This window comes from Sciurus carolinensis, chromosome 9 (genome assembly GCF_902686445.1).
Source record: "Sciurus carolinensis chromosome 9, mSciCar1.2, whole genome shotgun sequence".
Classification (NCBI taxonomy): Eukaryota; Metazoa; Chordata; class Mammalia; order Rodentia; family Sciuridae; genus Sciurus; species Sciurus carolinensis.
Genome location: NC_062221.1, coordinates 85,204,703 through 85,221,454, shown reverse-complemented (window position 1 = coordinate 85,221,454; position 16,752 = coordinate 85,204,703). Strand labels below are relative to the sequence as shown.

Sequence of the window (16,752 nt, the reverse complement as noted above, 5' to 3'; positions counted from 1 at the left end):
TTCTCCTAGCAGGTTAGCGTATAATGGTGAAGCTCATAACTATGTGAGTATGGCAAATTCCTTGAACCTAACATTCGTCAGTTTTCTCAACTCTTAAGAATAATTGATGTCCTAAGACTCCTGCATGATTAAATGGAACCATTTATATAATCTGCCCAGAACAGTATCTGATTTAGGATACTTAACAAACAGTGGTCATTTCCTTGCCTCTCTAACTAGATGAAAGGATGTTATAGGAGTGTTAATAGAGGCATAAAGATGAACAGAACAGAGGCCCTGCGTCAAAGAGCTCCCACTGGGACTCTGCCTCCTTTTATCAGTCATAAAGGATGCTGGACAAACAACGAACAAAGTGACAAACTAAATACAAAAGCACCAAACCAACTCTTGACTCCCTCATCCAAAGATAGCGTGATTAGAATAAGACAGGGTGTGAATCTCTCCTCTTAGTCTGGGCATTCAACCAATATTCCATCATCGCCAACCTTTAATTAATTGCACACTATATAAATAAGCAACAAAGAAAAGGACTTAGAAGAAGGGAGTCTGAGTTTAAGATAAATAATTTAGTTCCGTTAGGAATACCTGCTTGAATAGACACAATCACCAAGATCATTCTGTTTATTTAAAAACAACATTCAACAACATTTATTGAAATCTGACTCTACACCAGGAACTAGATGAGCTAGGTGTGAACAAATAGAGATGAAAAGATACTAGTCCTATTCTGAAGGAGCATTCTTTTAAATGGTGTTCTTTCTGGTTGCTAATGTTGGCCTGTTGCTTGATTTGAATTTTAAAAACCCTCACACCTCATGTAAAACAGAATTTTCATAGGATGCAACTCGAGATTCATGTAGATAAAAAAATTGCTATTCCTAAGAGCTAATTTTTGAAGGTTAATTTTTCCAGTCACAAATATTCAACTATATTTGTCCTATATCGTCCTATGTACTCTTCCAAAATGTAAATTGTCTCCAATGTATCATCAAATTATGCTCTGAAACTTCAGTTGTTAATCCTTGGTTTGAAATTAGTAATGCATATCACAAAGAAATAGCATTAGCGTTGGATTCTTACCAACCTGTAAAAGAAGATTGAACAATAGTGCACCTGAGATAATGGATTACGGAAGCTACAGAGCCAAGCTTCTGTTCTTCCCCATGCCAAAGTCTATTTGGGAATATAACTGTAAGAGCAGTAGTCCTGACAGCTGGATCAGCTTTCCAGCTCTCCCTGCTCTGCTTTATATCTTATAGTGGAGTAAACACTTCACACATTGGTAGTACTAGTAGAAGATACTTTGGAGATCAAGAGACACAGAACAGGAGCTAAGTGGAGGCCAAAATAGGAAATATAGAAATGAGAAGCTAAAGTATGGGGATTTGGGGTAAGAAAGGAGACAAGGGTTTCATGTGGATGCTAAGAACATCCAGGAAATTAGGACTAAGTAGGGTCTAATTCTCTCACCATGATGAAGAATTGAAGGCTGAGATACAAGGAAGAGAATTGGTGCAAATGTGTGCATATTATAAACAATGACAGAAATAGAGGAAATGGTGGGGTAGGAGGAAAACTGGAAGACTTTGCTCCCTAGTTTATCTTTTGGAATATAACCTTGTGTTAGTTAGATTCTATTGCTATGATAAATGACCTGAGGTAATCAACTGAAAGGAGAAAAGGGTTATTTTGGTTTATGGTTTCCAATGTTTCACCATCAGTTGTTCCTGTTGCTTTGGGGCCTATTCATGGAGGGGAGCAAGCAGTAGAGCAAAGCTGCTCACCTCATGGCAGCCAGGAAACGAAAAGAGAGGATGAGGATCTGGGTCTCAACATTGCCTTCAAGGCACACCACAATGACCTGACTTCCTTTCACTAGGTCCCGCATCCTGAAGTTTCCACCACTTCCCAATAGCACCACAGGCTATGAGCCCTCAACACATGAGTATTTGGGGACACTTAAGATGCAAATCATAACAAACCTATTTAGAAAACAATTATGTTTGAGGAACATGAATCTCCAAGTCTTGTTTTCCTTTATTTGTTTGTTTGTTTTGTCTTTTGGTACCAGGGATTGAGCTCAGGGCACTTGACCACTGAGTCACATGTCCAGACCTAATTTGTATTTTATTTAGAGAAGGTCTCACTGAATTGCTTAGCACCTCACTGTTGCTGAGACTGGCTTTGAACTCGAGATCCTCCTGCTTCAGCCTCCAGAGCCACTGGGATTACAGGCATGTCTCACTGCACCCAGCTCCAAGCCTTTCTGAGCTGTTAAATATTGGTGGCAGAAGATGCTGGTGGAGCAGGCAATGGTGAATAGGCAGAGTGAGGTTCCAGTGGGACTTTAAAGCTCGAGCAAGGATGTGTCCCAGCAAGAGGCAGAGGTGGGGTAGAAAAAAGCAAAGAAGACAGTGAGAGAACACTCCCAGAGGACTGAAACGCAGCGGAGGATCTAAGGAATAGGATAGTGTCTAACTCCCTTCCAACACTAGGATACTTCTCCCAGGAAGAGGTGCACAGCACACCAGGTGCCCTGAAAACAGTAAAAACAGCAGTTTAATCTAACATGTGGTCATTCCTTTCCTACCCTCACTTACATTTTAGCTCTGAGGAATCTGCCCAATCTTCTAGAAACAGCTCTCGGCAGGAGTCTTCCAGTTTTTCCTTTTAGTCAGGGATTCCACCTATTTTTAGATATTTCCCTTCTCCTTCACTCTCATCTAGGAAAGGGAAAGAAATGCATGAAAAATATGATCAGGTGATAGTTTGATTCTAATGATGTACTCTTTCCATTAATTGTTTCCGAAGGGGTGTTCTCACAGTCCAATATCCTGATGGAAGGTGTGACGCATCTTTCTGAGATCAGAATATCAAAACGTGGGTGCCACTCTCACTTATAGTGACCCTCAGTCAACTTATATTTGCCAAATATAAAGATAATAATTGCTTGATTTGCAGGCTGTAATTGGATCACAGCCATCAGTGACATGGTTATTTGTTGTTAGAGCAATATTAATGACATTGTGCCTATGGCAGCCCAATTAGAGAGCACCATTGGTGACCCCGCTGGCGTTTTCAATATGCTATCTCAGAGGTATGATCAGAAGACAAATCAGAGCTGACTTAATGAAGTTTCTGATCAGAGGCTGCTCTGGAGACAATGAGTTATTGAAGGAGACAAAGAGGAACTGATGACTGGTAAATTTATGCAGGCTATCAGAAAACAACAAAAAGCAATGGAATTTACTAGAATCAATCTATCACAAGTGGTAGTAATAGAAAATTTCTCCTTTCTCAGCAAGAGGATCTCAAAGTCCTGAAAGATTAGCCATGAAAAGAAGCTTAAAGATTATTTAGTTCAGTGATGTGCAAATAGGGGGACCCCCAACCCCAGCTTTTCAAATTCTCCTGGCAGACTTTTACAAATTAATCCTTCCCCAATATCATGATATGTCCCTGGGTTGAGGGACATGACCTTGTCCTTCCCCATTTGAGAAGAATGACAATAAGGAGCAGCATAATAGAGAGACTAAGAACAAGCACCTAAATATTGAATAGGCCTTATTAATGGGTGCTGTGTTACCTAGTGACTTTCCTGAATTTCTTAAATTCTCTGAACTAGTTTTCTTGTCTCCAAACTGGGGACAATAATAAACTATGATGCACAATTATGTGCTATGGATAAAATTAGGAAAAAATGCTTAGCTCAGCACCTAATGCATAGTAAGTACTCAGCTACTGTTCTGATTTACTGCTGCTACTGCTACTATTACTACTACTGAAAAGACAAGGTAGAAGCTATATGTCCAATATGTTGAGGAAGGAAAAAAGACTGAAGACCAGAAAACTGGTCCAACTTACTGAAGAGGAACCTAAGATCCAGAGGCAAAAGTGACTTGCCTCAAGTTACCCAGGTTATGAGAGTCTGGACCAGATTCCAATGTTCCAGATAATACCTTTAGGCACAAGTTATGAAGGATTTATACCAAATCTAATCCTGACAGCTAAGGGAATAGTTAGATGTAAGGGAAAATGCACTGATCTGCCAAAGACATGTTTAACTGGACCTCTCACCCTCTGAGTGGAATCCCTAATACTGTATGAAGTAGCATAGTACAATGATCAAAATTAGGAATCTGTCATTACTACTGCCCAACAAGCCTCCTTCCCCAGACCCTACAGGTATTATTTCATTATTTCATTATCTTTAAAACTCTGGCTTTTCTTATCCCAGAATTTACCATATTGGTCTTTGATTATCTGAGCCTTTGATAAGGTGCTAATAAGGTATGGTAATGTATATATGTACACATGTGTGCAGGGATATATATATATATATATGGATATATATACATATATGTATATGTGTGTAAATATATATGTATCAAATATGTATGTATGATATACAAATATACTAGAGATTTATAAAATTTTTATTAATTTCCTTACCTATTGCCAGTGATGTTGTTCTCATTACTACAGCTATAGTTTAAAAAATAGTAATAATAGTAACCATCCCCCCAACACACACACACACTTCTGGTAGAAGTCTCAGATGTTACCTCTAAAACAGTTTTTCTAAAAAACTGAAGAGCAGTGAATAATGTTTAAGTAGCTTATATGAGTTTTAAAGGACAGTGATAATTTACTGCAAAACCTGTCAATCAAGAGAACAACAGAGTTTAACAGGAAATGTATTAATACACTCAAAATGTAAAATCTTGTGAATCACTCTTGGCTTGTCATCCTTCACCCCTTCTTTAATACATATCACTGTTCCTGGGTTTTGATGAGGTTACTATTTCTACTTGTATGTTTCTGCCAATGTTTTGCCCTTTCTTTTTCCCATCTGTCTCCCTGTTTCCCCCACTGCCTCCTTCCATCTCAGTTTTTCTCAGCATGGGGTGGTAACCTATGTGGACTTGGAGGCTAAGGTCATGTGCAATTTTCTCCTCACCCCCATTCATTTCCCAACCCTGAAGCTCAGTGTCTCTGACCTGCCCTCTCCTTCCTGCCTGTGCTTCTGGTCATCCCTGGCTTCCGGCTCCAACTTCTGGTAATGTTTACCACCTACTCCATTCCCCAAGCCCTGTTGCCCAGGCCAGCAACCACGCTTCACCTTCTGTTTGTCCCCTTTGTGTGACTGTTTAAAAGTATATTCCAATCCCAGACTGCATCTCCATTCTGATTAACTTCTTAGGGTAGTCCCCCAATGTATTTCTCAATTACTCTGTATTTTCAGTCTCTCTCTCTCTCCTATTCTTTTTTGTTTTCGTTTTTGTTTTTTGGTCATTTTCTCTGTGATACTCTCCTCATAATTCTCTCTCTTTTTTTTTCTACTCCAATCCCTATTTTTTTTTCAATAGAATTAATCATATACACAATAATCATAGATTTTATTTGTGTAAATGAAGACAATTGAATATTCCTTAGTCTGAATTTCAAAAGCAAGTGAATAAAACAAGCTATAATTCACTGAGGAAAATAATTTTAGCTATGGTTGTTTTCACTTGCTTGCTTTTTAATAGTCTCTCAATTGAGAATAGAACTGTCTACCCTGAGAAAATATATGAAAAGGATCTTAATCTAATTTTATTCTCTTTTCTTGTTCTAATATTCTGGTCCCTCTGTGGTTCCAGACAAATTAACTTTTTTTAAATTCTAAGGAAAGATAGGTTTTGCGTTGTTTTATAATTCATTGAAAATGCCTCTTACAATAAGCTTGTTTTGTAGAAACACTGATTATAACTCTTTCATCTGCAACAATGAAATGTACAAGAGTCAAGAAAAACACTGACAAATAATTATACAAAATTTTCAGATTTTTGGAAATTACTGAATCTGAGACAGGGTAGCTCACATAGCTCTCCTTTACTCTCTGTTTAGAAAAAAAATTCAGTTTTGAACTTCCACACAATTGTGAAATTAATTTTAATGTATTTGTAACTTTGAGAATACTATATGACTCAGCAGCCTAAGAAGACTGAAAAAAAAATTTTTTTAAGATTCAATTCACTATGACTCATCTGAATGAGGAAGTACTAGGTAATCTCAGATTCATTTCTCTTTCATTTTATTGAAACAGCTCAGAGACAAATGGAATTTTTAATCAAGAGTGAAATTTCCCCTGCCAAGTATTCTGGTTCTCATTAACTCAAAGTGCAGATATCCTTTAAGGACAAGAAAGACATGTGTGGACATGATGAGGCTCAGCTACTCTTGATCCTCTCCCCAGGGTGTTCATTTTCGGTCCCTAAGTGGATAAGGATCCCAGTTTGACAAAGCCCTGAAATTCATCTCCATCCCAACCTCCTCTGTTCTGTGTGTTTCTTTTAAATAGGTCTCTTTCCTGGACATACAACTGAAAGGACATAAAGATGATATGTCCTTCTCTTAGTCTATGAAAATTAACCATTATAATATGCAAATCAGTCCCACCTCCAATGCAATAAACGCCAAATTGAGCAAGGAATCACCAAGTTTCCACTTTTATCATCTTGAATTTTTCTAACCATGCTTTTAAAAAAATTAATATCTTTGTAAATGAGAAATCGTAATTGTGTACATTTGTGGGGTATAATGTAATATTTTAACACGTATACAATATGGAATGATTAAATGAAACTGATTAACGTTTTCTTCACTTCACTTATCATTCTTTGTGGTGAGACATCTGAAATTTACTAAATTAGTTTGAATCACAGTATTCTAATCCGTAGTTTGATTTTTCATTTTTTGAAGAACCTCCATACTATTTTCCATAGTGACTTTACTAATTTCCACTCCCACCAACAGCGTACAGGGCTTCCCTTGTCACCACATCCTTGTCCACACTTACTTTTTGTTTGTTTGATAATAGCCATTTTAATAGGTATGAGGTGATATCTTACTGTAATGAAGTGATATCTCACTTAATTTGCATTTTCCTGAGGACTACTGACTATTTTTTTCATATACCTTTTGCACATCTTTTAAGAAATGTCTGTTTGGGTCCTTTGCCCATTTTTAAATTGGGTTGTTTGTTTCTTGTTATTGAGTTCCTCACATATTTTTTATATTGACCCTTTATTAGATATGGGGTGGGAGACATTTCCCCTCCATCACTTCCTGCCTCACAGTGTTCTTAGGTGATTCATTTACCCACTAAATGACAATCATTGAGAGTCTACCACACAACAGGTAACATGTAAAGTTCTTGGTAACATGTTGGTGAGTAAAGCAGACAGAATAATATCCTGATGTTCCCATAGAACATCATAGAACTTCTAAGAGCTTCTGTCTTCCTACTGATTCCCCTTTTCTTCACGGATGCCTTCAGTTGTTTTCAATCTCTTCAGTACTATTCCTATGTGGTGACTCTTACTTCCTATGCTTAGGTCCTGGCTATGTCTCTCCATTGCTATTACTGTCTGGTTCAGTGATTTCATTCTCCATGAGAACTACTATCCTTTATTCTATTTAGTATCCCTCCTTAGCTCCCTATTGTTAACTGACACTGTCGATTGCACTATCCAAAAGCTATTTCCCATACACTGTTCTATCATGTTTCTACTAGCTTCATAGTCAAATATATACCATCTCAGCCTCCTTTTATCCTGCATATTATGTAGGCAGAAATATGCTAGAAGTAATTCTGTGAAATCTTGCCTTTTGATAAAAAGAGGCATGTGAACTGTTAAGTCCTTTAGAGTTTCTCCTTCTTGCCTCAAGAGCAGAAGTAACATCTTGAACTTGAATACTTCCATCAGAAACACAAGGACAGACCAAATGAATCACAAAGATACACACCTGATACCACTAAGTCACTATAACATCACCAGCAACTTGTACCTCTGTACTTATTATTAAACCTCCACTGATTAAACCAGTACAGTTGAATTCTTTGTTTCTTAGAGCCAGATGCAATTCTTACTGATATATTGCCATTGCCACTATCACAGTAAATTTTGCTACTCCTGTCTGTCCAGAACTCAGGTGAGAAATTGACCACAGGTATTCTTCAGTCCTAAAGTCTCCCAGAACATCAGGATTCTCATGGTTGTATGGTGCTCATCAACTTTTATTTTGGTTGTTTTCCTGGGGATCCTTAGCCAAATCATCTGTGGGACTTGGTGTGAGAAGTGAGAGCAGGATGTGTACATAATATACATGGAGATGCATGGGCATCTAGTTCTCTCAATCCCCATGACAATGGAGTAATATTACATCCAACAACTTCCAATTAGATTATGACACTTTATCATTAAACACTCAACTGGTAGGAAGACATCCACAAATGCTTTCCTACATTTTAACATCCAATAATACAGACACTAGATTCAAGATCTGAAGATATATGTGCAGATGATCTCAAACCACTAAAATCATGCATTCCAGAGGAAAGTCATATGAAAATAAATATTCTAACTTATATTCATTATTTCCTTCTCTCCTCCCATTACTAAATATAAATATTTTCTATCACAGAAAAATTTCTTGACATGTGCTGTGTATACCATCTCATCTCACTTTCTCTTAATCTCCCACTCTGGATAATATACATTGTCTCCTATATAATTTCAAGTTCTTGTCTTTACTGGACCTCCTTTTTATTTATCGTCTAAACTTATTATTGTCTCTCTTATCATAAGAAAAAACTAAAATTTACTTAATTAATGAATCTCCAACTAAAATCTTACCTATTAATCAAGTTGCAACATATATAGCCTAAAGCTCCTATTTCCACTTCTTCCTCCTACTGAAATCTCTACCCATTATGAGCTAGCTTCTGTTTTTACCACCTAAATTCTCTCATTAAATCATCAATTATCTTCATGTTGCCAAGTCACTGAAAATCTTCATTTCTCTCCTATTTGATCTCTCAGCATCTCTTGTACACAGGATGCCCCTCTTCCCTTATAATAGTCTCTTTGTTTTCCATCTTCCATGTTTCTATGCTTCTCTTGTTTTTCCCTGTTCCTTATTATGAGTACCCCTTGTGCACATCTCCCTTACCCAACCTTTTCATGTGACTTTCCTCAGGACTCAGCCTTGGGCTCTTTTCTCGCTTTCTTCATATTCTCTCCCAAAGTGACCTCATCTACTCTCATATCTTCAAACATCATCTACAGTTGTATTGTCAAACACCATCTATATATAGTCAAAGGTTTTCAAAATCCTATCTCCAGAACAGATGACTCTTCCGAGTTATAGATACATAGGTCCAAATTTTTAAAATATCTCCAATATCATTGAAACTGAAATACAGGCCAGGGGCTGTGGAACATGCCTACAATTCTAGGGACTAAGGAGGCTGAAACAGGAGGATCACAATTTCAAGGTCGACTTCAGCAACTTAGCAAGACCCTGTCTCAAAATAAAGAATAAAAATAACGTGTGTTGTAGCTCAATGGTAAAGTGCCCCTGGGTTAAATCCCCAGTACCAAAAAATAAACAATCAAAATATAGGATGCCTCAAAATAAACTTATTATCTATAACCAATTTGATCAAAACTTGTTTCTCCTTTAGAGTTCCTGCCGTGGAAAATGGTACCAACATCATCTCAGATGCTCCAATCAGAGTCATTCTAAACACTTCTCTCTCCTTTAATTTCTCCCTTTGGTCAAAATATTTAAAAATTAGTCATCAAATATGTGTGTGTGTGTGTGTGTGTGTGTGTGTGTGTGTGTGTTAGTTGTAAATGGACACAATACCTTTATTTTATTTATTTATTGTTATATGGTGCTGACGATCAAACCAGTGCCTCACATGTGCTGGGCAAGTGCTCCATCACTGAGCTACAACTCCAGCCCCTACTCAGTTTACTTTCTAACTAGTTTTCTCTAACTTACTTTCCCTTTCCTCAATTCCATTTTTCTCTTGGCAATGTGATTAGTAATTTAAAATGTAAATGTGATCCAGTAATTCCTCTACTTAAATCATTCACTGGCTCCTTAATCCTAATTATCAATCCAAAACCCTTCTTTGCATTTCCTGAACAAAACAAGTCTTTCTTGCCTCAGGATATTATATATGCCTCTGCCAGGAATGCTGTTTCCTTCACACTGTGCACAGCTAACTCTTACTCATCTTTCAGGTATGAGCTTAATTACTGTTTTCTTAAGGAAAGTTCTCCTGATTAGTTCAGAAATAGTATTAGGTTCCTTATTTACTTTCATACCACTCTTCCATTTTCAATTATAGTACTTGTCATCATAATAATTAAATTCTACTTGTGTGACTATCTACTAAGGGAAATCCTAACTAAATAATGGAAGCACTACGAGCATAGAAACTGGGTATAATTTGCTCACAAGTATATCCTCAGTGGCTAGCAGAGGGGAATAGTAGATGCTCAGTAAGATTTGTTGGAAACATAAACTGAGTTTTATGTTGTTCTAGCAATAAGACCTATATTGACTTCCTGTTCTGTTCACTAACATATTTGACTTTATGACTAAGTACTTTTATTTTGATAAGTATTTAATTATGATAATCATTTAATGACATATTTTTACTCCCTGGGGTATTTTGTTCTGAAATGAAATAAATTTTTAAAAACTAAAAGAAGTTCTGAATTCTTCTAAGAAGTAGTTTACTATCCATTCTGTTGACAAATAACTTAAAAAGGAAAAATGAATAAAAAATTACCTACTTCAATAAAATTGGTGTATTGCCCATCAAGGTTCAAAATATGTTGGAATAACTTCTCTCACTTTATTGGAGGTGTTGTGTAAATGAAATGAAATTTTAATTCCAAATTTAGAGCTGTGAGATTAAGTAAAAATAGAAGTTGAAGAGCGATCTTCCAAAATTTCCTGTAGTAATATTCCCCATACAAGACTATACACCAGTCTCTGTCCCCAAGGCCCATTATTAATACATGTGGGAACAGAATGATTAAATGTAATGAGAGACCATGGGAGGGGTGGCTACCAAAGAGGAATAAGACTGATGAGGACTTACATTCTGAGAGATTCCAGATTCTCCAGGACTCTAATTTACCGACAAAAGAATATTATGGCAGACACAAGTGGGCAGAAGAAGTAATTAGAACAGATTTCTCAACATCAGCTGTCTTGACACTTTGCACTGGATAATTCTTTCTTGCAGGGGGCTACCCTGCATATTGTAGGAAGATGCTCTGAGGTCTTGACCAAATGGACACCAACAGTAAACTCACCTACTCACTCCTCAAAAGAGTGACACTCAAAAATATTTCCAGGCATTGCCAAATGTCCCCTGGGAGAGGGGCAAAATTGTCCCTGTTGAATTAGAGAAAGTCAAAGAGATTTGACAATTCAAAAAGAAACACAAAAAATGTAGGTTTTCTATCATTCACTGATTTATTGATTGTATATTCATTTATTCATTTGGCCAGACACGGCATTGGGTACCACGTTCCCAAGAGGAGTATAGCACAATTTCTGTTAGGAGTAAATTCTAGTTAAAGACAAAAATCCATTGTCTCAAAATATGTCATGGATTTGTAGTTATGTGAGGTGTGGGTTTTAGTGGATAATCAGATTTAACCAGTAAAGATTCAAACCTTGCTTAAAATTCTCAGTATGCCTGGTTATGGTGAGTGCAGTGAATTAGCTTCAGTAGTCCTTTCAGCCTCTAGAATCCTTCCTGACCTGCATCCATTGAAGAGCTACAGCTGCTTTGCCAAGAAGACTTTGCTGCCAAGTTTCTAGGGTGCAGGTTGCTTCGATCATTTAGTTGTACTTGCATGTGATTGAATACACAGATGAGGAAGAGCCCAGCTCCTTGCTGCTTGTTGTTCCTGGAGACTGGGTTTTCCCACAATGTCCAGAACATGAAATCAATCTGTATGGGGGTCCACAAGTAGGTGCAGTAGAGGTAATGGCTTCCAGATTCCTGGGTGGCAGCTATGGCATTGTCCTCTTGAATTTAACAGGTCATTGGTAGATTCCTAATTCTACCTTCCTACTTTGATAGAGAGAGAGAAGCACCCTTGCCTCTGGGACTTTTGAAAGATTCAGTTTTAGACCTGCAACATTCTGATGAATGTGTATGAGCCTTAGTCTTTGTATTATAGTTCATCCTACTTCAAATGCTTAGAATGAGCCCTGCTTCTGCAAACTGAGCCCTGCAATTCTACACAACAAACTGTAATAGCTCCATAATCTCTTACATGCAGTGTGATCACACACAAGCAGCATGGAAACAGATCAGAGCTTCCGCAGCTAAAGCACCAGATGAAGAATTTGGCTTCCAAGTAGGGGCCATGCTGCGAGAAAAATATGTTTGCTTTTGTTTGTGTGTTGTTGAATCTATGCAAGTAAAAATATAAGATTGCACTGTAAGTACAGTGCCAGAGATAAGCACGAGGTACAATATGGAGTTGGTACATAGGGAAGATTTTCTAGAAAAGTGATGTCAGCCGAATCTTGAAGTAGGAGTAGGAGTGAGCCAGGAAAATTGCATTTGAGGGTAGGAAAAAAGAAAGAGCAGGCTACCAGAGGATGTTCATTAGGTACAAAAGATAAGAAAGCATGATATATTTCTAGAGGTGGAATCTGTTCAGTGAAGCTGGGCTATACACTGAGAGGAAGGGAGTGTGTGGGAACATTTGCAACACAGAGGTAAGATCATGAAGGAGGGGTAGAAATGCATTGTCCACATATTCTGGAGTCTAAGGGGCCATTGACAATAAGACACATCATCTATATTTATAAAAGTTGTCAAGGAGAAATAGAAACTATATTAAATATACAAACTTCTTTACAAATTAACTAAAGGTATCATTTGTTTATCAATCTGAATACTTTGTTTTTAATATTTATATCAGAATTTGCATTTAAACCCTCTGGACAAATAGAGAATGCATAGAGATCCTTTTAAATAACTGTGGGTCATTTGGCAGTTATATTTAGCTTTTCACCAGTGCCTGTGGTCTTGACTTTTTTAAGATTGACAGTAAATTTCAAGCCATATCAAATTATATCAGGATTTTTTCCTCTGCATTTCCTATTTGGTTAAATTCATAGTTTTTTTTTTTCTTCTATGATTATATTACATATTACTGCGGATCAAATAGCTTCCCTAAAAATTAACTGGAAACTTTTGACACATCTGTATTCAACAGCTGAATAATGATCCTACATGAATGCAAAGTAATGTTAGTAAAAGTAACCTCTCCCTGCGCGGTAAACTCTAGGGACTGGGGCAGTAGCCCAGTGGTAGAGTGCTTACCTACCCTGGGTTCAATCCCCAGTACCACCATAAAAAGAAGGAAAGAACGTAGGGGAAGTTCTAGGATTTATTACAGTCTGTTACAGGAGATTTGGTAAATTCAAGCCTTTAATGCCATTTCCTGGTATATAACATATCATACCCTTATTTTTGTTTCAGTGATGCACCATAAAGATACCTTTGTGCAGAGATTCTAAGCAAAAAGTAGAGATCCAAATTTAAATTTTATCTCAACCACTTATTATCAATGCAAACAACTCAACTAGAAAAGAATGAAGAGATACCTCAATGCCCAGCTTAGTTTTCATATACTGAAGAAATGACAACTGTCACAACTCCCCTGCCTAGAGACTGTAAAATCATTTTGACTGGAAGAGTTTTCCTGTCTTTAGAAATGGTAAAATGTAAGGGAAAAAATTGAAGGGAATTGAAGCTCAGAACAAAGTCCACTGTGGGTCCCCTGCATATAATAAAACACCCTCTGCCTTTCTCCTCCATGCCAGAAAACACGGGATGTGAACACGCCTGAGCAGAAGACTGTTTGGATGAGAGGCAAGAGTGGAAAAGGAGGAAAAGAAAGTAGAAGGAAGTCTTTTTTTAGAAGGAGTGATTTTATTTAAAAGAAAAAAAAGGGGGGCAGACAAATCACCAAGGGACACTCAAATATGCAAATAATATGTGGTGCCTTTAATCTCTAAAACATGCCTGACCTTCCTTTTGAACTATCATCCTACTAAATTAACTTGTTATTTTTACGATTTTAACTCTTCTGATTTAAGCTCTCTCTGCTCATTTGAAACAATCTACCAGAATTATGCTTCCCTATCTAACTAGTTTTAAGTTCTCCTTTGGGTGAATCAGTTTAATATCTTTCAGATTTATGTTCCTTCCCCTTCTAGTTCCTAAAATAACATCTAGAATATATAACGTGGGGAGGTACGTGGCTTGTGTAATCTCCAGAGAGCAGAGGCAGGAAAGTCCTCTGATCCTTACTGAACTGTCTGCCTGTCTCCACAGCAAGATATCTTATTCACCACTGTACTACACACCCTTCTGACATTTGGGTCTGACGTTGGGACATTAGTGTTAACTCATGGGTTGGATGGTCTGAGTGGCAATTACTCAGTATCCCTGGAATGATTCAGTCCCATCCTCTTAGATGTCTCCGGTGTAATAGTACACATGTACACACACACACACACACACACACACACACACACACTTACACACACTTCTAACTGACTCCTGTGGGGCCCAGCTCAGGCTGTCCACCTCTTCCTCTTTTTCACAATCCCTTGGGCCCAGTCTGAGGGTTTTGATCGCTCTGAATCATATCTTTGTACAAGTTAAGAGAACATTAGCTGTTGTAACAAATATACCCTGTTATATTTATGACTTTACACAATAGAAAGTTTATGTCTAGCTCCCATTATCATAGCTCAATACAATTGTCCCTTGGTCAGATGCCCTGTTTGGTCATACACAGATGAGATTTCTTCCACTGTGTAGTTCTGATTTTCTCTTGTTCCTTGAAGCATACTATATATAAAGTTTCTATAAAATAGGACATCCAGTGACACAAATCGCTTTCCACTCAAGTGCCATTGGTCCGAACTCAGCATCAAGGTTATACTGAAACACCAGGCGGGTGGAGAACTATGATCTAGAAATGTGTCTCAGAGAAAAGTAAACTTTGCCAAGAAGCTTCATGATATGGGTCATAAATTAAGGGGAATCTCTTTTATACTATATAGAAAACACTAAATTCTTAGTTCTGTAAGCTCCATTTTTTCAATATTCTAAAGGAATTTTATAATCCTTTTCTGTAAGCCCTGATATTCTAAACTATTATCTCGCTTAAAGTCTTTTGAATTTATAATCTCATACTAACCCTTTTTCTTTACACTTCTGAGATAATACATGTAATAGTATACAATGTTTCCCTTGAAGCAAACACATAGTTCCAAGTACATCAAATAATAAAAAAAATAAGCATATTAGTATTTTCAAAATATTTCCCTTATAGGAAGTTATTGTAGCACAGAATGCCATTTCTAAGACTTCCAATGAAATGCAAAGAAGCTGCAGAATGGAGCATATGCTTGAAGAAGGCCTGCATGTGCTCTCCCATGTTCTACATAATAAATTGGTGTTTGTTTTAGTTAGCTGTTTTGCTACTGTAGCTAAATGATCTGACCAGCACAATTATGGAGGAGGAAAGGTTTATTTCAGGGCTCACAGTTTCAGAGGTCTTAGTCCACAGAAGGCTGGCTCCATTCCTTGGGGCTCAAAGTGAGGCAGAATATAATGGAGGAAGAGTGTGGCAGAGCAAAGCAGCTCACATCATCAGGAAGCAGAGAGAGGGTCTCCACTCTCCAGATACAAAATATATACCCCAAAGTCACAGCCCAATTCCATTCTCCTCCAGCCACATCCTACCACTTCAATTAATTCCATCAGGGATTAATTCACTGATTGGGTTAAAACTCTTACAACCCAATCATTTTCCCTCTGAACCTTCCTGCATTGTCTCACGTGAGCTTTTGGGGAACACCTCACATCCAACCCCAACAGGGTTCAAAGATTGAAACCCTTAGTTCCTAGGCCAGTTCAGTAGTAAACAAATCAATCCTCCAAGTCTACCAGCCTTTGACCTTAGCAAGACCACCTGATCCTCTGACGTCAGGGTCATCCCTGTAGGACTTGCTAATATTTCAAATTTTGTCCCACAGTCTACATAGAGAGTAGCATAAATAGAGTTACATTTTCGAGAATTCTGGATAATGAAGACAGGCACTCTAGTCCAAACTTTGTGGCAGTGATCAATCCAAGAAAATTGAGGACCAGAATCCTATCAATAAAGAATATTAATTAGAAGGTTAATTGGATAAGAGAAAGGGGAAAACCTGAAAGGGTGATTGCCAGATGTGCAAGGTGAAAGACTGGGAGTACGGTGTGACATTCTTCAAGAGGCAGAAGCAAGTTGGAAATGAAGAAATAAGATGTGTCCAATTGCAGGGAAATGTCTGTGGTACATCAAAGAGGAGATATCCACTGGATACTTTGATATGTAGATCTGGAACTTAGAACTGGTCTTGGTTAATAGAATAAATAAGAGAATCTTTGCAATATTAATGGTACTACTATGTGAGTGGATGGGCTCACCACCACCACCATCACCCCCCTACCAAAATGTGCAAAATGAAAAGAGGTATAAAAAGGAGACTAAGGAACACTAACATTTAAAGAATGAGAAAAAAGGAGCAAAATCTGAAAAGAAATATCTGGAGGAGGAAGAAGATAGAGGGAAAAAGAAGCAACAGATGCCATAGAGTATTGAGTAATGTATCTACTTTGATTAAAATGAAGAAGTAAACCAGGGTATCAACTTTATATTATCCCCATTTATGGGGTCTTGGGGATCTTGAGCTGCTTTCATTAGCTTCCCATTCCCCTAACCTGATGTAAGTTTCCAAGGGCTCCCACTTTTTCTACAGATGCTGAAAACTTGGAGGGAAAGGGGTCATTCACACAATGAGTTTGGATCATGG

At 37.6% G+C, this 16,752-nt stretch overlaps 1 protein-coding gene across 1 annotated transcript in view; it reads right to left on the bottom strand.

Annotated features, from left to right (window-relative positions):
- The window catches only part of LOC124992540 (formin-like protein 14), a 141,565-nt gene that overhangs the window by 363 nt on the left and 124,450 nt on the right, over positions 1-16,752 (bottom strand). The window contains exon 2 of the mRNA XM_047563434.1: positions 2,601-2,723. Within this exon, the coding sequence (XP_047419390.1) occupies positions 2,694-2,723 (30 nt within the window). The 3' untranslated portion in view covers positions 2,601-2,693. The remainder of the gene's footprint in view (positions 1-2,600; positions 2,724-16,752) is intronic.